This window comes from Periplaneta americana, chromosome 7 (genome assembly GCF_040183065.1).
Source record: "Periplaneta americana isolate PAMFEO1 chromosome 7, P.americana_PAMFEO1_priV1, whole genome shotgun sequence".
Lineage (NCBI taxonomy): Eukaryota > Metazoa > Arthropoda > Insecta > Blattodea > Blattidae > Periplaneta > Periplaneta americana.
Genome location: NC_091123.1, coordinates 29,212,353 through 29,234,063, shown reverse-complemented (window position 1 = coordinate 29,234,063; position 21,711 = coordinate 29,212,353). Strand labels below are relative to the sequence as shown.

The window sequence follows — 21,711 nt, the reverse complement described above, 5'->3', positions numbered from 1 at the left end:
CATCTAACGATGCTGCATTCAACCGGACTATAACACATCTAGGAGGAGACACAACAAAAACAGTTTTAACGCAACGCTATGAAAGACACCATGTAAACTTTTTTTAAAATTATAAGTCAAAAATATTATTCATTGCACTTTATATAGGCTACTATTCATGGTTTGAAACTTTCGTGGATATTTGAAAGTTAAGGTCGGGTTTATGTAAAACAAAGAGGAAGTAGTTCTACGTAGTTGGCCCCTAAAATTCACTTATATTCATTGTTTACTAGACAGGGCAACAGCCAAGTTGTCAGTTTTGTGCAAATATATTTGAAATTGAAAGTAGGTACTCCAAACTACATCATTTTAACACAAAAAATTAATCGGCCACCGGCAGCTTTGAACAATAATGGTAGTTTGACTTTACAAGAACTGACATTCTTCAAAAACTGTGACACTGAACTTGTAAAATGTACATGTGGCAACACAGACCACGTGGATGGGTGCAGTGTTCTCGCTTTCCTCAGATTATTTCCCATTCCCATTTCCATTTCCGTAAAACTGTTCCGGTTACGAGTTAGTAGCTAGTCTCTTCCAACACGTGTGATGCTGTAGTGTGCTCGAAAAATGCTACGAGGTTGTGAATTTCCTTGTAATTGTTAATTTGCGCAATTATTCAACAATGAATGGAAGTGAAAACATAATATATTTTGGACAATTTAGGAAACTCAGTTTACAAGAACAGGTTATTGCTATATAGAAGGGAAGGCCAACCCCATCACTATCTGGTCTTACATATATATGCATGTAGGCTAATTTGTAGCATGTTTCATTCAAGAAGGTGTCATTTCGTGCTGTTAACTTTTTTCCTCCTCTTAAGAAATATGCAGGAGCCGCCACTGAATATCACATAATATAAAACAATCAAAACTGCAAAACTATAAGCATAAACGCTTACAAAAACCGCATATTTCTCAATAACACTTCCGCATTAATAATTTCAACGTATTTTTCGCTTTGCATGATCAGAATATTTCAAACTCTTTTTTTTTATATAGACCTACCTTTATTTTGATTTATTTGAACTTTTTTTAACCAGAGCTTCATTGAATTATTATTAATAATCCCTTGTGGTACCTTACTTTTCACATCTTTCAGATTCAATAAACAATTGTATTTATTTTGCCTCCAAAACAACGCTCACGGCCTTCTTGATAATTAACGAAACCAGTGTTCTCCATCCAACAACATTTTTAGTCATTTGTTTTCAATATTCTTTCTCTTAAGTCTACCTCTTCAAAATACATTATATTATTTATTTTATAAGAAATAAGTAAATGCGACGATAGTATGAAGCAAAATATTGTAAATAATTACGAAAGCATCACTCTTATGTAGTAGTTACGTTACAAAAATAACTATTACATCCTAATTTGACAATCTAGGCCTTCGGATGCTACAGGCCAATAGAATTCTGCTTAAACGTTTCTGTAACCGCTTTTTGTGCTTTTAAGAGGGGTTACTTATGAGAAATTTTAATATAGGCCTACAATATTATGCATTATTTTCGTGACAGGGGCTTTAATCCCAAATTGATTCAGTCTTTACTAATCTTCGAAGTTTGCACCATAATGACGAAAATATTCGGTGTATTTGATGAATTTTTTCATGATATAGGACGTATGTTTTCTGCATAGTCCAGCGTTTCTCAAACTTGTAAAAAATAGACCATTTTAAAGAATTCTCTAAATTTTTGTGGAATATCATAAGCTAGCGGGCTGTATTACGTTTTATAAAATTAACCTAAACTTAAAATGTTTTGAGTTATTTGAAGATAAAGACGTCCGCTTTACGACATTCGGACTACGGGAGGAAAGCAAATAGAACACAATTTCTTCTCGATTACGGAACCGGAAGAAGGTAGCGTAGTTAATACAACTCTCCGGTCTGATATTTCTTGTAAAAATCCGGTGCTCAATTTTATAGGAGACACAGTCTTGAGCCGCTCTGAAAGTTACGGCGAAATGAAAAATAAATTTTAAATAAAATAATTTCTGCGTATTACTTGGAATCACCGATTTTGGTAGTGCTGTTTTGGATGTAAGTTAATGATATAAAATGAAGTAGGCCTAGAACAGAGCCAAATTACAAACTACTGGTAACTAAACGTTGCTGAGTTATTGACAGCGAAAATTAGTTAATTAATAAACATTGCATACTCCAACTTCGACCAGGTAAATGCAACATTTCAGTGAGTAAAAGTGAGACTGATATTGACGAGTTCCTGAGTTCGAGACCAGTTTAGTTTAGCCTTCCTTTCAGTCTTTTTTTTACCATTATCATTTGTAATGCCGCGAGAGGCTTCGAGTTCGAGGATAAATTTAAAAATAACTTCAGTTGGAAGTATATTTATTCAAGGAAAATTAAAACCTCTAATGGTATTTCTTAGAACTGTTTCGCGAATAAAATAAATAATTAAAAAGGCCACGTATACTACTACTAAATAATACAATACATTTATTAAGCTAATGTTATATTTAATTTAGCTGACATGGCATATTATATTCTTAAAGAAAGAGTGAAAATATTTATTTAAGAGTATAGCCAGAGACGTCTAGTGTTAACTCTCCATACTAGCTAGGCCTACAGCTCACTGACAAAGCAATGAATAATGAAAATTAATTTTATTTTATTTATATACGGATTGTAATGAATGCATAAGCATTATTGAGAAGATTATTAAAAACAGGGACATTTAATTAAATATACAATAAAATTATTGCACTCATATTTCTTAAGAATGGATTTATTTGGTACAATAATTGACGCAGAGGAATTTTATATTTACACCATTGTAAAATATTAATTTTACGTACAATCAGCAATGCCAAAGCCATCTGTGTACTATATACTATGGCCACAGTGTAGTATATACAGACACGAAGCTCAATACGTAGGGAATATACATCCATAGATAGTTGCTAACCACTAGGATCGCTACTATCGCCTCATCACAGACAATGCGAAATAGTACCGACATAGTCTTACTGTTCCTAGTACCCTCAACAACTCAAGCCTCGTGACTGTATATAATAGACTGTGCTATGGCTCTGGCAATGCCCTTCTGAATTCTCTATGTAGGAGGGAAAATTACCAAGCAGTAGCGATAAAACAAAACAGAGATTGTAAATACGATAGTAGGCAAGAGAAGTAAACGAAAGCTGATTTCTTTCATTTACGCAGATGATAATATAATATTATGGGGATTCAATTAGAATAGCGAAGAACAATATTTAAACATTTGGAAAGATACAGCAGAGAAATTGGTTAAAAGATTAATAAGGAGAAATTAGTTACAATGAAAATATCGAGAGAGATGCAGACAATGAGTGGAATATAAAATTAGACTGAAGAAATCTCGTAAAAGTTGATACTTTTATTTATTTTGGGAAAATACAAAATGAAATCATTAGAAGATTCAGGAAACTAAAATGTATATAACATGGTTAAAGGTTTAGTATGGAATGCTGGTATATCTAAAATATACAACATTTCTATGCATAAAATTTATTTTTAACCAGTTCTTACATACGCGTCTGAAACTTGGGCATATACACAAAAATAAATTAGTAGAATTCAGGCTGAAGAAATGAAATTTTTACGTGAAATTTAGGGAAATCCAGATTAAGAAATGAGAAAATTAGAGAGCAACTTCAGATAAATTTAGAAATACATAGGTTGAAATGGTTTGATGTATCGCTCAAAGAAAGGCAATGAGTTAAAAATTAATTACTCATTTTTTATTGTTCTTTAACATATGAGAATCAGATTCATAATGTATTGACGGTAATTATAAACGTAGAATAAATTGGGAAGAAAAGAACTGAACATGATTTCGAATTCGGATTATCCTAATTGGCAGGTTTATGTATTGAGCTACCACGATTACCTGCCTCAAAGTGTACCTTTAGCATTGTATAATTTGGCTTTTATATTTACGCTACCTCGTTTCATATGATTAACCTTAATTCAAAATATTTCGATCAAAATTGGCGATCCTAAAAAATAATTCTTTATGAAATATGCTTGTCTATATACTAGTTTCACATTACCGCATCTTCAAGCTATACACTCGAGGACCGCTAGTTGCTCGCGGACTATAGTTTGAGAAACGCTAATTTAAATTATCCATAACCAAATTAATGGATGAGGTAATGCTTCTATATTCATCGTCCTTTTGCTAAGATATTTTAAAATAAATTTCATTCTTTTAATTTAAATTTTTGTACACCCTGAAGAGAATTCTTCCATTTTCACTCATTTTAGAGTTCATCACTGTTTTCAATAAACAAACTAAAAATGATTTAAAGCCAATTAATTCCCTTCTACCCAGTCCTAAGTTATAGTCAAACCACAATATGAATGAGATGTTAATCAACACTCCTCTATGCGCTATGTTGACATAAATACTCAAAATCCTGCATGATGTCACACACTATAATATACTGTACATCGAAAGTTTAATTTAGATATCATTCATGTCAAATATTTCGTCAGCTTCGACAATATAACCATTATATACACATAAAAGTTACCCGGAAAAAGATTGCACTCACAGACACACGATGTAATTCCCCCCTCTGAATCTTAAAATTATATGTAGTCAACATTTAAAAAAGTTTCTTGTACTTATTATTGTATTTACACTTCTTAAGTTATTTATTGGAACATATCCTTGTGTGTCAGTTGTCACTTCATGTATAAATTAGGATTGTGTTGCTAAATACACGGTCTTACATAATCTCAAGAATAACCACTCTGAATCAAGTGTCATCTAAATGTGTATCTTGAAATGTTAATTATTTAATATGTCAAGACATTTATAAACTGTGACAAATATTTTGCTGTTTAGAACGGAAGAATTGGAGATTAAATTGGCCGTGTATTTAGTATCGTTTTTACGAACATCAGAAATTAGTATTTTTCTGCATAAAGTACTTACAACGCTGCAACCTGTTTCATAAGCTTTTTATAACACGAGTGGCATTAATCAGATTGTATCTTCGTATTAAATTAAAATTTAAAGTATGAAATAAAATTTAAAAGCATAACATACCCATAGTATTATCATAAACTAGTTTAAACTTATTTGAAACAGTATATACACAAATGTATTCCCTTAATGCAGACTGAATTGAATGTTACTTGAACCGTAGTGTTTTTTTTTTTTTTTTTTTTTTTTTGCACGGAGGAGGGACCCGAAGGCTTGCACTGTAGCCTGAGGTTTATTGTAGTTACCACTCCTATTCTGTGAATGATTGGACAGCCGAACGGCCGCGCTCTTGTACAAGTACAGCACGCCGCACCGTGAACTTAACCCAGTTATGGTATGGATGATGATATGTGAATTCATGATGGCGAAATGAACGAGGTCCAACACCGAAAGTTACCGAGCAATTCTGCTTCAATTGAATGAGGGAAAAACCCCGGAAAAACAGCAACCAGGTAAATTGCCCCCAACCAGGATTTGAACAACCGTATGTAGTGTTACTCCAATCATAAGTGAAATGCTATTGTCAATACAGAGACATTGGATTTGCAATTGTTTTACTGATTTACAGAAAGTACCTCATATTTTTATTATAAATAAAAATGATACAGATAATAATAATAATAATAATAATAATAATAATAATAATAATAATAATAATAATAATAATAGAAATGCCAGTCGGATGATTTTGTATAAACAAATTTATATTTTCTCTATATTTCAGTACTTTTCGTTATAGAATCTCAAAAGATTCCTTTTTTTCTAGAAAAAAAAAGTGATTTTCGTATGAGTTTTTAAATTCTAGGGACATATTTCAAAGAATTGTATTGAGAAAAAGTGAAGACAACAGAGAGCAGAAGTGAGGATTTCAAAGCCCTATATTATGTAGCGAGCCCATAACGTTTCAACTTCAGTCTGATTAGAATGACAGAAGACAGACGATAACAAGAGACGACGCTGAAGTGGTTACTAATTGCGTGGCGTCCTTCCAAGTTTTATAAAAATATAGAGAAAAAAATGAATATCAAGCATAAATCATCTTCCTCTGGGAATGTATTTAGTCTTATAAAAATTGTTACGAAATATGCAAATTATCTCAAGTAAATTTATATCTTTGTATCTTTTTGATTATGAAGCACAAATTAATATTATAAAATATTATATTGTAATGATTAATTATTAATGTTTGCAATTATCCGTTCGAGGTCATGTTAAGTTTACGTTTGGCGTTTTTGATAGACACGGAGTTGATGAGATGTAGGTATGATGTCGGTCCTATGCCTGAGACTACACAACTACTAGTTCTGTTATTAGGGCTCAGATTTCTATGACCTAAAACTCTGGAAATATGCATGCGTTTATGCCCTAAAAATACCAAAGTATGACATATAATCTTGGAAATACAGCAAATTAAATATTGTGCAAAAATTACTTACAACATTTATTTTATTCACCATTCTACAAAATCGTTTTTTGAATATTAACTCCTATTGGCTATGACTGACTGACCGCCTTATAAAAATATAAGGGAGAAAAAGGGATGAAAAAGTCTAACACCTGTCCCTTGCGTGATTAATTTTTTTACAGTTATGTCAGCAGGGCCATTGGGAACAGCGGGGTTGGAATCTCTTAAAGGGTGACATATCTGAGAAGTAATTGGGTTGAAGGTGAGACTGATCAGCAACAATCTACCCATAATCCCAACATTTTTTTGTCCTTTTTGCTTTGATAACTCACTGCTGACTAATCCATTTACCTTCAAACTTCAATTAACTAAAAACTATTTCCAAGGAAATTAAATCCAAAATAAATATAAAAAACGGAAACAAATTAACTTGTCATTATAGAATAAAACGTGTGAATACTCGGAGAACTGTTAAAGCAATGTAACGTGACCAAAAATATGCATTTTATTAGTCTGTCAACAGTAATCTCACTAGAGGTTTTGATTTATCTAAAGAAAATCAAAATTCGAATGGGATTTAGTTGACTATTACACGGTTAGAAGAAAGCATTTAAAGATTAGAAGAAATAAAGTACTCTAATACAATAAAATATTGACTTACTGAAATTCTATTTCACTAATGTTAGCTTCACCAAAATGTTTGAACGGAGCCGCCATTTTCAGTCGACAATATATACGGGAAACAAATTACGATGGCAAAGCATGTTTTTTTAGTATACCGTAAAAATTTGCAGTTTGAATTGTTGGCAAACAAAGAAACAAATGCTAGGGTGGTGATAAAAATAAACAAATGCTAGGGAAGCGATAAAATTAAACAAATGCTAAGGAAGCGATAAAATTGTGCGATAAGCAGCCATGATTGGTTGAAAGACGTCCTTTCGTACCGTTTTAATGGTCGAAAGTAGTGTGACATAGTAAAAGTGTAATAGTCAGTAAAAACCGTGGCATCGTGTTCAAAAAATCTATAAATGCGCTTAATTTAACTTAATTTTGTAATAAGAGACCATGATAAAAATATGGTGTGTTACAGAAATCCGACCTCTAGCTATTGTAATACAGTGTGGTCCCTTTGGAAAGACATTAAATAAAATTGCTACATTTATATGTAAATATTATATTCAATTACATTTCATAACGCTGTAGTTTTCTTTTATCAAACTTTTTTTTCTCCTTTGAGTGATTGGTAATTCTTATGACCTCTATAAATGATTCAACGAATGTTTTCGAACTACGGCTTTCAACATTTTGAATAAAACTATTAACAAAGGAAGTCGAGGAAAAATATCTAGAAATAGATGACTTAATATTAAAAATCGTAAAGTAAAGTTGCCCATTTCCGTGATACTCCTAATCCCGTAATACTTTTTTAAAATTGAATGTCAGTCAAAGCTTTGCCGTTCGACCATAGCGCCAGACATCTTTCTTGAAAGAGTACAACTTTCGCCTACTTTTGAGACATCGGTGAACTTCCTGGCAATATAACCCAATCCCGTGACATCCAGTGAAAAAAACGTATCCCAGAATTAGGAGTATCACGGAATTATACAACTTCACCCTACTAAGTAACCTTGAAGGGAAAATTCATTAAATTCAGAACACTATTAGTGTATCTTTATTCGCCTAAGCCCACTATTTCTGTATGTATCCAAACATAATGTAATTTCGAAAGATCTGTAAATAGAGCTATGCGTAAAATGATGTAAAGTCTATTGAATAGTACGGTACAGTCGTATTTAATCGGATGACGAACTTTAAAAAAGAATATCAGGTTCGTTGTGGACGAAACAGTTGCGGAGTAGATTTTCTCTGAATCCTTTTCACATTTTTTATTCCATTATTGCTGTATTAATGTCAAATCACCAGCTCGTTTCTAAACAACCCCCAGGGTTAGTTAAAATAGAACATTAAATGTACAATAATTAAGTATAGAAAGTATATCAAAGTTCGTAAAATGTAATTAAAGGGTTCAGAGCTATAGTGGGCCAAGCGCCATTTATTAAAAACAGAGAAAGCAAGGGTTAAAGTTAAGTGAATACCATAGTTTAATGAAGATTGACATATCATTTACTTTGAATGTGTATAGGCCTACTTTATATTACTTGCTATATGTTTCCATTGAATTAAGGTAATAACTTCATTTTAACCCTTTTTTTCTACGGTTTTAGTAAATGGCGCTTGGCCCACTATGGTTCTGAACCCTTCAATTGTTAATATTATATAACCATATAAATTGGGATTACATTACGTATAAAAATTCTGAGCAATAACTATAGTGTGCCTAATATTTTTTAATATAATTTACAATTGAAGAGTAATGTTGCCTACATTTTTTTCTGAATGAAATTCTAGGTGCCGGTAACAGTTTAGTGTGCCGAGAGCATTTTAATTACTCTGGGATTGCACATTTTCGTAGTTTAAAGGTAACATTGGTCAGTGGTGATATTCAAGAAGTTTAATAACCATGTGTATCTATGTTAAACATATACGGTGTATGTGCATGGTAATTGCAAATATTACTTAGAAATAATTTAACATCCGGTTCGTCCGAACAGGTGCGAATCGGCCGAATAAACGTGAAGAACATTCTGATCAAGTGCATGACCAACAAATACAGTACAAAATACTTATACTTTTTACTTGAGTACAATATACTACATGGAATTTAAAAATAGGGTGAAACGTAACACTTTATTTTTGTCATAAGAATTTATTATAATTAAAAATAACTTTCTGGTTAACATTAAACCTGAATTTTACATTTAATGACTTAGTAAAGAAAAATATCTTAATTCTAATGATAAGTCGGAGAAACTGTGGAATGCTTTAAATTTTATAATTAGGCCTAAGAAAACCAAACATCAATTTTAAAATAAATATTGAAACATTAACAATTTTATTGAATTATGGATCACAAATATTAGTTTAGGACTTTGTAATTAAAATTATAATAAAATTTTTATCATGCCAATGAACTGACTTTTTTATTGTTGCAATTGTAATGAAAGTCACTCTGAAATTTGTTTTAGTGGTATTATCAGAAGTATTCCTTTCTGCCGGTAACCTATTGATTTGTGCTCCATTGTTCAGCTAGTCATACAGTAAAATTATTTTTCTTCTATTTTACCCGACGTGATCTTTACCCGCATATGAAGGGTTCAGAACCATAGTGGGCCAAACGCCATTTACTAAAGCCGTAGAAAACAAGGGTTAAAATTAAGTTATTACCATAATTCAATGGAAACATATAGCAAGTAATATAAAGTATAGACATTAAAACTAAATGATATATCAATCTTCATTAAACTATGGTATTCATTAACTTTAACCCTTGGTCTTCCATTTTAATAAATGGCGCTTGGCCCACTATGACTCTGAACCCTTCATATGACAAAAATGGGAAGTATAATTGCCAAATTTATGTATCAATAATGCAGTGATTATTTATTTTTACTTCCCATAGGAATTACCATAAAAATATTTTTCATACTACATATATACCTAAGCTACAAAGAGTAGATATGAATTTTCTTGTAGAAGTAAAAGCATTATGCGAAATATATTTCTAACAAATTTAACTGTATATGGACACGTCGCTTAGCATAGCGTAATTAGGGGAGAGTCGGGTAGTATCGGACATCGGGTAGTATCGGACAGTGCGTTTCTTTCATCTACCACCATATGGTAGTACCTGAATGACATGGTTACGTTACTCTATGCGATATCACAGAAACGTAACCATGTCAATTAGGTACTATCATTGTGTGGTAGATGAAAGAAACTCACTGTCCGATATTACCCGCTGTCCGATACTACCCGACTCTCCCCTATAATGAAGAGAGATGTATTAGGCCTATAGGGACCATCCATCACCATAGTGCGCAAAAAGGTTAGCGAAAGTTAGCGTTGTTAGAAATAGATATTCAATATGCTTTAATCGATTATCGATAATATATAAATGCTACCAAAATAAAGAATTGAATAATATAATTTTTATAGTCCTCACATTGTATTTTTGATCCAGAGAAAATATTCGCTTTTTACAAAACACTTTTATTTTACTCGTAAAAGAAGAATACTCCTGGACCAATAATACAATGTGATGTTGCTATGAAAACTGTCAATGAATTTAAAGGTTGGCTGTATGTATGTTTTGTATAGGTTGTAACACCAATTTATATACTCCATTTAATCAATCAATCAATCAATGAATGAATCAATCAATCAATGAGGATGATGACCTCTATAATACATCTCTTCTATTAAATCAAACACATTGGAATAATGTTTTCAGTTTCAAATTTCGGTTATTGATATTTTATTGTATTGTTTGCATGAAATTAACCAGAAAATTATTTTTCTATGAACCGTGTGTATAAGTCTTCCATTGTTGATCACTATCAAATTTCTACAGCATACTTTCAGTGCCATATTATGAGACGGTCTGAAAATGCAACACAAGATTATAAACAAAATACTGATAAGAGTTTATCTTTTAATAGTGTTAGCCATGCACATTATTGCCACTCGTTATAGTCTTTGACGTAAGTACTTTTACAATCTTTCAAAGTGAAATATAAAACAAATTTACAAGCTTTGCGGTCTTCAGTCCTCAGCTGATCCTGTCGCAGTCTGTTGTCAGAACATAGACGATGACGTGTCAGACGAAGTGAGGATGATATCTCCTTGATGCTGATGACTCGTGAGACTATTTGCATTCGCATCGCAATGGGACGATGACGTCGTCGATGACGTTATTCCATTATTGTTATTATTATTAACCGTAGACGAGTTGCCGTTAATAGAAGACCTACCCCTCGCATTGTTGTTCACGAGCATTATCGCGTCCGCACTGAGGCTAAGAATCTTCGCACTGTGTTCCTGTGCCTTGGCTCGTAGACATGCGATACTGTTATTACGAAATTCTTCAGGATCTGTCGTATGCGGTATCTGAAGTGCCGATGATTGATGATTGTGGTGATCGATTTGATGTTGGAGCTCCTGCAGTCGCAGTTGATGTTGATGGATTTCTTTGTTGTTGTTCTCCGCTGCGTTTTGGTTGAGTTGTGACTGTTGTTGCAGGTTGCTAAGCGATTGTTGTGACTGTTGTTGTTGCTGTTGCTGCTGCTGCTGTTGATGCTGTGTTGAGGAATTATTGGTGCTATTGTCGCTCTTGTCTGTCGTCATGGAAGACGTTTCGTGTTGGTCGTCTTTATCCGAACTGCAGCCATCGTCTTTCAGCTGTTCTGCAGCTTCCAGAGACTTCCGATGCATTCCTGTAAGTGAAAATTCATAATAAAATAATTATTATAGATTAAGAAAGCTATAGTCTATCAGATATAGGCCTAACAAAGTAAGAGCCGTATTCATAGACATTTTTAGCGCGGGTTTTCGGTGGATTATCAGCGTTTTTCGTATTCATAAACCAGTGTTAGCGATAGGATATGATTTGAATTCTGTACTAGTAACCGTTTTTCGTATTCATAAACCAGTGTTAGCGATAGGATATGATTTTAATTCTGTACTAGTAACCGTTTTTCGTATTCATAAACCAGTGTTAGCGATAGGATATGATTTGAATTCTGTACTAGTAACCGTTTTTCGTATTCATAAATCAGTGTTAGCGATAGGATATGATTTGAATTCTGTACTAGTAACCGTTTTTCGTATTCATAAACCAGTGTTAGCGATAGGATATGATTTGAATTCTGTACTAGTAACCGTTTTTCGTATTCATAAACCAGTGTTAGCGATAGGATATGATTTGAATTCTGTACTAGTAACCAGTGGATAGCCGGGGCTAGCTTAGTACGCTCGTAGCGCGTGCTGCGAAATGTCTATGAATAACACCCTAAGAAAATAAGCACGGGTTATTTTTGTCGGAAAATATGAAAAGTCCGTCACGACATGAATTTATGAGCATAATCATCAGAAACGGATCATGACCGAAATGGAAAGATAGGGCTAAGAAACATATTACGAATAATATTTGTCATCCGATAATTTATTTCTACATTTCTATTACTTCTGCAACTAGAAACAATAATGCATGCCAACATGAGTTATGTTTAGGGAACGGATTTCTAGGTGCTAAAAAGAGAGATTTATGAGTTTATAAAATCAATTTAGGACTTTTGGAAGTTTAAATAAAGTTAACAATCATTAAATTACATAAATTAGGTCAGATGCAACAGTGTTCATGAATAAGATAGTTATATATAATAAAAGTAATATAATACAGTTATATGAAAACTTTTTAATGTTTGAATAAAATTAATAAAATCGGTTAAAAACCATACATGTTTCGGAGCAGTGGCGGTGCGTCAATAAGAGCACAAGAGCACGTGAACACCTTGTTTCCATTAATGCACTACTAGTTTTATTATTTAATACCGTATTGGCGTAGTGGGGATGTATAATATCAGGATCGAGTATTTTAAACTTCCCGCATCTTGCATAAACTTCTTATGTAAACTTGGCAACATCCGTTCACGTACAAGCCGTGCTCTTTTCAAGAAGGTTACAGAAATTTCACGCATGCGCGGGAGAAAATTGTCTTTCGCTGGCCGCTTATGACTCGTCAAGAGCACAAAGCATTAAGTGAACAGTGAATCTATCCTACAGATGGCAGGTGCATCGATGCCTATCGTTTACGTGCTATATATCGAGGAGAAAAGTCTGTATTTTAGCCTGCAGGTGTCAGCATCTCACTGTCGGAACGTTTACTTTATGTCGATGTGTTTACAGTGCTGCTACGAGAGTGTAGTTTATGAATTACTATACTTCAGTTTCGGCATATAGCATAGTTTGGCTTTCAAACACGTGCTGGCTGAATGTGACGGTGGTATGAATTTAAATATCTGTATGGTGGTGTATATTATTTAAGAATAATATTTACTGGCATGTATTTATAGTAATCAATCTATGCGAATGGGATTACAGTACTGGTATAGGCTATAGTGTATCAGTGTGTTGTGAAACAAAATACAGTATATTACGGAACACACGCTTTTGTAAATTGTTTTATGTATTAATTTTTAACAGACGCAAAGAATGAACTCTGTTCAAGTAATTTTGAAGAGTAAATAACTGGGTAAACTGGCTTACCAGGAAAAATTGGAAATAGAAAGACTAGGTTTCATTATTATTATTATTATTATTATTATTATTATTATTATTATTATTATTATTATTATTATATGTTGTTTTGAATTTATATACGGTTTTTTCGACAGTGAAACATTGGAATCATGACATTTCATATTAGGCTAAAAACGTACGATTTCAAATTCTCTTCGATTTTGGAACACAAAATTGTGAACACACATAATATTTTATCACGAGCCGCCACTGTTTCGGAGGTATGCTCCTCCATATTCAGTGGTAGTACCACGACGCTGGTACAGATGTTCGACCGCGTACCAGCGTCGTGGTACTACCACTGAAGATGGAGGAGCATACCTCCGAAACATATATCGTTTTTAACCGATTTTATTAATTTTATTCAAACATTAAAAAGTGTTCATATAACTGTATTATATTACTTTTATTATATATAACTAAGTTAACAATCAATAATTTCAATTTCAGTAAATATTCCATTTCAGGTAGAATTTACGTACAGATTCAGAAAGTGGCCCAAATTTTGTTTCTGGGTCTGACAATGAGTGACAGTGAACTGAAGACAGACTCAAATTCTGCAAGTGAAAGAGACTGGTTGTTGATTGGTCAGTTTCCTTTCGCATAACGGGGGTGCATTGAAGCGAAAACTAATTTGTAAGTTCTCGCCTAACCTGAAAACCTACCACTGCTTTTATGCTAGAATGTACTTTTCCAAATTAACTTCAGTTCCATGAAATTATCTACGTAAAGATTACATTTTTGGTCATACAGAATACGTCTGTTACGGTAATAATTAGCTTAATATTAGAAGAGAAAAATTCGCTCCGGCGCCGGGGATCGAACCCGGGTCCTTGTTTCTATATACCAAACGCTCTAAGCATTGAGCTACGCTGAAGTTCAATTCACAGCACCGGATCGATTAATTGTTACCGTAACAGACGTATTATGTAAGACCAAAAAATTAATCTTTACGTATTCTTCGAGCAGCAGTGCATATTGCTGTGGAATCCGGGTCACGAAGTTACTCAACTGAGTGCGCTCCTTGTATAATGGCAATTGACTTCATATAAAATGTCAACAAACATGTCGAACTTGGAGTCAGGCCACAAAGGGAAAAACACTGGAGGAGAGAGATTCGATCTGGTGTTGTGGATTGAACTTCGGGGTAGCTCAATGGTTAGAGCGCTTGGTATGGCTTGGTACGTAGAACCAAGGACCCGGGTTTGATCTCCGGCGCCGGAGTGAAATTTTTCTCCTCTAATATTAATATTAATCTTCTTCCTTCCTCTTTTAAGACCAATATGAAACGAACTTGCCAGACCAGTATTTGTCTGTAAGAGATTTTTTTTAAATAGCATTTTTGTGACCTAGGGAATTTTTTAATTTTTAGTACCGGTATTTTTATTTTAAATATACGTAGATTACTAAAAAGGTGTTTTTCCGGCACAAACATAGTTTTAGGGATTTATAGGAGTTTATGGTTCTTTTAGGCATTTTAAATCCTATAAAATTTTAATAAGGGAATCCTGTGTATACAAGAAACGTAGATATCTATCTGAATAACATACGTGTAGGACGTAGCAAACAAAAATAGGTCGGAATTATAAATCCGTTCCCTGATTATATCCGTTATAACTAAAGCCACCGTTTCTGGCGCGTGAAATAGGTAATGAGAACGTTGAGAGCGAGTATCTTATCTCTGCCACAGTCTGTGGACGAGAAAGCTGACAACTGTCATTGGCGGATTGCTGACGTCACATCTGTTTAGGAGGTGCTACCACTCTCAGCCGAAGTGGCAACAGATGCCACTGAATGGACAGGGTACTCAAGGAGACACCTCAGAAACGCAACGTGCGAGTGTCTTGCCTTTTCCGCAGTCAGTGGGTAATAAGGCTGACAACTGTGATTGGCAGATTGCTGACGTGACGTGTTGGGTGGTACCTTCTCAGCTGCACTGGCAACGAGTACTCACTGACTGGCTTTTTACTCAAGGACATGCGCCAGAAACACTGGCACTGGCTGCACAGTATAATTTCTCTCTCCGACAAATAAAAATGCAAACGATACAGTAAAGTGATTTAGTTTGTATATTCACAGTTAACCACCTACTCTTGTCAAACCAGGATGCCGAAAGCTCTCCGCATTTAATATTGCAGATCTGATGAAATTTAGTTTGCAAATCTAGTCTTTCAGGTAAAGCTTCCTGTAAAACAGATTTGAATAATTCCAAGGGAAAAATTGTTCCGGGGCGGGTATCGATCCCGGAACCTCTGGTTGAACGTACCAGCGCTCTTACCAACTGAGCTACCCGGGAACTCCACCCGACACCGTCTCAACTTTTCCCTTTATATCCACACAACTCGCGTGGGCTGACGAAACGCCAGAGACCCACATCGAGTGCACACAATCTCTGTGTGACTTGGAATTGTGGTTTTCTGTTAACGTACACAGTGACGTATATATTATGCAAATCTAGTCTTTCAGGTAAAGCTTCCTGTAAAGGAGATTTGAATATTTCCAAGGGAAAAATTGTTCCGGGGCCGGGTATCGATCCCGGGACCTCTGGTTGAACGTACCAGCGCTCTTACCAACTGAAAGACTAGATTTGCATAATATATACGTCACTGTGTACGTTAACAGAAAACCACAATTCCAAGTCACACAGAGATTGTGCACTCGATGTGGGTCTCTGGCGTTTCGTCAGCCCACGCGAGTTGTATGGATATAAAGGGAAAAGTTGAGACGGTGTCGGGTGGAGTTACCGGGTAGCTCAGTTGGTAAGAGCGCTGGTACGTTCAACCAGAGGTCCCGGGATCGATACCCGGCCCCGGAACAATTTTTCCCTTAAAATTATTGAAATTTAGTTTGTCTAAAGCAGTGGTCCCAAACTTTTTGAAGGCGCGGCCTACTTTTGGGCAGATCTTTCGTTTGCAATCCCCCACTATCCTACTGGTTCTTGACGCCATTAAAAAAATACAGGCTCCTGTAAATTCGTAAACTACTATAATTTTACCTAAAACCAGTGAATATTGATGAAAGAACGATTTCAAACAAGAGCTTTTTGAGTATTTTCCTGAAGAAACTCAAACAATTACGACAGTCACAGATGGATACTGAATGCGTTTTTAGACAGTTGCATTCAACTGGCTGAAATTAAAAAGAAAACGTATATATATATCAGAACTTTCATTTCAAAACTTCCTAGTCTAAATAACTAATTATATTTAAACAAAAAACAAGTCACTTTAGATATTGAGGTGGGAGTCTGAAACCATACTTAATTGCATTTTAGATTTCACCTCCACCCCCAGCCTCCTCCTCTTTGAAATTTCAAATGGAACCACTATATATTTATACTTAAATATGAAAGAGCATTTAATTGTTTATACACCACATTCATTTGTTTTCGCATCTTTTGTTTTCTATCGTCGCCTGGCAACCTGTATTTTTGTTATTAACAGTTGATTGTAGGATGAAAACACAGCTTATTTTATGTAATTTCTTAAATTTAATCAATAAGGATGATTTATGTTCTCTCTCTTCAAGGGTATACACCATTTTAAAATAATGTAATACACAAACACTACTATTACATGAAATGCTCAATAAGTTTTTGTAGATTTATTCTCTTCAGCTCTAATCAACAATAACAACAATGTATTGCTTCCTATAACATAATTTAAGTAAACTTTTATTAAATTAATTCTCATCATTTAACCATCTAGCTATCTCAATTTAATTATAGGCTATTCTTTACATATTGCATATAGATTGAATTGAATTACATTAGCTCATGAATTAAGTTATTACTTTTTCTTATAAGTTTTATCTCAATTTAAATAAACATGTACTAGTCGTTAAAACTTAACTGAATAATATTGCTGTAGAATCCTTATTGTATTGTAAATATTCATAATTTAAATATGTATGTCACTATTGTTTTGATTAAGGCTGGTTGAGTGGAAGAGAAGGCCGTATGGCTTTACCTCTGCCAGCGAAAATAAAACATTCTATTCTATTCCCTTAGACTGAATAAAATGAAATTTGAAAAATTGGCACTTAGCACATTTAGAATGTTATGTCTTCCATTATTGTTTTTTACTTAATGTTATATTCAACATCGAATTTCTTCGGACAGTTGACTAAACAAATTAATAAGAAATGAATTGAACTTATTCGGCATTAATGCGAAATATTTCAGTTGCATTTTGAATGCTGCACAATAAACAAATGAAGGAAAACTTATCATTATTTCAAGAAGTACAATTATTGCAAGATTAGGCGAGTGAAAGCATAGGTTGAATTCATTGATTATGCACTCATATCCAAAAGTTGTTCCACATGGAGATATGCACACACTGTTCAATATTTGATTAGACATCCTTCTTAGTGATACTGACGACTCTTCATAATTTAACACAGAAAATCATCATATTTTTGTTCACATAATTCACAACGATGTTCAATTAATTAATTTAAATTAATTAGAGGAGCCTTTAGAGCCAACCTCAGCATGATATTCTGCATGTGATATTCCATCATTTAACAGTGGTCTGTATAGCAAGTTTGCTGGTCGACCAATATTAAACATAAAAAAAATATTCGATTAAAATATTTTGAATCACCCTGTCGGTTAGCGCGTCTGACCGCGAAACCAGGTGGCTCGGGTTAGAATACCGGTCGAGGCAAGTTGAGGTTTTTTCCGGGGTTTTCCCTCAACCCAAAAGGAGCAAATACGAGGTAACTTTCGGTGCTGGACCCCGGACTCATTTCACCGGCATTATCACCTTCATTTCATTGAGACGCTAAATAACGTGAGATGTTGATATATCGTCGTAAAATGACCCAAATAATAATAATAATAATAATGACTCACCCTGTACTATATTGAAACGTGAATTATAATGTTATAGTAGCATATACCATTTAAATAATTAATACCAATGATTTTCAATTCTCAAATCGCAAGAAAACTAGAGACAACTGACTAACCGAAAAATAGAGGAGAAAAAAATTTTCAATTTATTATAAACGCTGAGTGGCGCAACCCCTGAATCCTCCGTTATTTCACTATTTCAAGAAGCATGATCATTGCAATATTAGGCGAGTGGAAAAATAGGTTGAATTCAATGATTATGCATTCCTATCCAAAAGTTATTCCACATGGAGATAAGCACACGATGTTCAATATTTGATTAAATATTTTGAATCAACCTGTCGGTTAGCTCGTCTGACTGCGAAACCAGGTGGTTCGGGTTCGAATCCCGGTCGAGGGAAGTTGAAGTTTTTTTTCGGGGTTTTCCCTCAACCCAAAAGGAGCAAATACTGGGTAACTTTCGGTGCTGGACCTCGGACTCATTTCACCAGTATTATCACCTTCATTTCACTGAGAAGCTAAATAACCTAAGCTGTTCATACAGGGTCGTAAAATAACCCAAATAATAATAATAATAATAATAATAATAATAATAATAATAATAATGAATCACCCTGTAGAATGCAGTTGCGGAAGTTTCTAAATAGTCTTAAATGACCAAGTTGTTATTTTTTCCCCCTCTCTCTTCTTCTTTTTTTTTATTTATTTTTTTATTTATTATCTTGATATATTACTTAATCATTTGTATGCCATTTACTACTACTTTGCTAATCAACATTTTATGTCTTGTAACCCACATTTATTCTCCTATTAGTATATTAACTGTATAATAGGCCTATTTCTGAAGTAAATTAATCGTCGAATTTATCTCGAGCATTTTAGGTCTTATAAATTGTGTGTTTATGTGTGTGTGTGTGTGTGTGTGAGAGAGAGAGAGAGAGTGTGTGTGTATATTCCCCTTATGATATGTAACTGATTTTGATTATGTGTAATTTTATACTTTATTTTATATATTATGTAACCGATGTTGACTATTTGTAATTTTATATTATGTAACTGATCTTGACTATTGTAATTTTCTACTATATTTTATGTAATTTCTAAGGTATTTTCTTTTGTGTTGTTTTGTAATCTAATTTTGTACTTCATGTATATTATTGAAACCTGGTTGAGTGGAAGAGAAGGCCTCATGGCCTTAAGGGGACACTCAACTTAAAAATTGGGGAAAAAGTGTCATAGAAATGAAAAATTAAATTTCTACACTAATTTACGTGACAGAACTAAATCAATACGCAGAATTCTTCCCCTATTCATTGAGAAGTCACAGTCAAATGCACAAAGCCAAAAAATAAAAAATGATAATTAAAAGTGATATTTCAATTAATGATTGATTAAAAATTGAAATATTTATTTATTTATTTTTTTTGAAAAGTATTGGATCTAATGAGCTGAGATTTTGCATGTTACTTTCCATGTGTATATTAAACTTTTTCTCCAAATTTTGAAAAAGATTGGTCAAATAGGAAAAAAGTTCCAAAATATAGTTGAGCGTCCCCTTAACTCTGCCAGGCAAAATAAACCTACTACTACTACTACTACTACTACTACTACTACTACTACTACTACTACTACTACTACTACTACAAGTCCACACCTGTGGAAACGGTCAGCGCGCCTGACCGCGAAACCAGGTGGCCCGGGTTCGAATCTCGGTCGGGGCAAGTTACCTGGTTGAGGTTTTTTCCGGGGTTTTCCCTCAACCCAATACGAGCAAATGCTGGGTAACTTTCGGTGCTGGACCCCGGACTCATTTCACCGGCATTATCACCTTCATTTCATTCAGACGCTAAATAACCTAGATGTTGATACAGCGTCGTAAAATAACCCAATAAAATAAAAAACTACTACTACTACAATGAAACTTTAGTTACAATGTCATAGTAGCCTCTACCATTTAAATAAGTAATTCCAATAATTTTCAATTCTCAAATCGCAAGAAAGCTAGAGACGACTGACTAACCGAAAAATAGAGGAGAAAAAAAATTCCAATTTATTATAAACGCTGAGTGGCGCAACCCCTGAATCCTCCGCTACCAGCTCAACATCCACACATATTATCATTAGCCGGTACTTCCCCTATTCCCAACATCCCAAGCCTCCCGTAACCATGCATCTAAAGGAGGCGTATTCTGGACCACAAATATGTCGCCGCTTTCTCGGGCGGGGAGAAAGTAAAAATGATGGCGCTATTAGTAATGGCTGACTATCGCCCTCTCCCTCGCACATACTTGCTCTCTGTCTGTCCCCCTTGTGCCATTATCAACGGCACGTAGACTAGCAGCTAAACAAGGCAATATCATTCCTTCCCTGCACTGCACTCCGCGGCCAGGGCATGCGCTCATAAGTCTTACAGTACTCTGTACACATATAAAATGTATCTTTATGCTGGGCAAAACTGTATGAAGTCCGAATCAGCTTGCAAAGCCCTAATCATTTTTACCTTATTGTTATATATCTAGTAGAGATGGGATAAACTGTTCTTTTTAAGAAACAGTTTCGACTGTAATTGTTTCATGAACGAAACTGTTCCAAAATAACAGTTTCAAAGAAACACTTCTGTTTGACTTATACCGTATTTACTCGCGTAATTCACGCCATCGCATATTTCACGCACCCAAATTATTTACTATATAATTTAATAAATTAATTTCCTCGTATATTTCACGCATTTAATATTCGTGCAATACTGTAACAAGTACATACTGAAACTTGAAGTAATGAGGTGTGTTATGTTGAGGAGCCCTGAATGTACGGTATCTTAAATGCCGTAACGAGAGAGTGCATAGCGGTATTTGGGACCGGACAGCTACCTGTTACAGGCGCACCCTTCTCTTCTATGAAAGTCCTTTAAAAATACCGGTAAAGGGTATTGACCTCCCCCTACCATTTGAATGGGGGTGGTTTGAAAGCTTTGTGTTGGATCGCATCAGTTGAGTTTGAGACTCGAAAAGGGAAACCTGTCAAAAGCCGTCTGTTAAAAGTTTTAACAATGAATGGTAAATTCCGATATTCGAGTCATACTGCGTCCTTCAAATTAAAAGTTATTGCGTATGCAGAAACACATGGCAACAGAGCAGCTGGGCGTGAATTCACAGTTCCAGAATTTAATATTCGCTACTGGAGGAAACAAAAACAAGCTCTTCAAGAAACAAATGC

General features: G+C 34.3%; 1 protein-coding gene across 1 annotated transcript in view; it reads right to left on the bottom strand.

Annotated features, from left to right (window-relative positions):
- Positions 1-10,770: 10,770 nt before the first annotated feature.
- LOC138702660 (uncharacterized) overlaps positions 10,771-21,711 on the bottom strand; it is a 552,147-nt gene continuing 541,206 nt past the window's right edge. Inside the window, exon 9 of the mRNA XM_069829987.1 lies at positions 10,771-11,773. Within this exon, the coding sequence (XP_069686088.1) occupies positions 11,136-11,773 (638 nt within the window). The 3' untranslated portion in view covers positions 10,771-11,135. The remainder of the gene's footprint in view (positions 11,774-21,711) is intronic.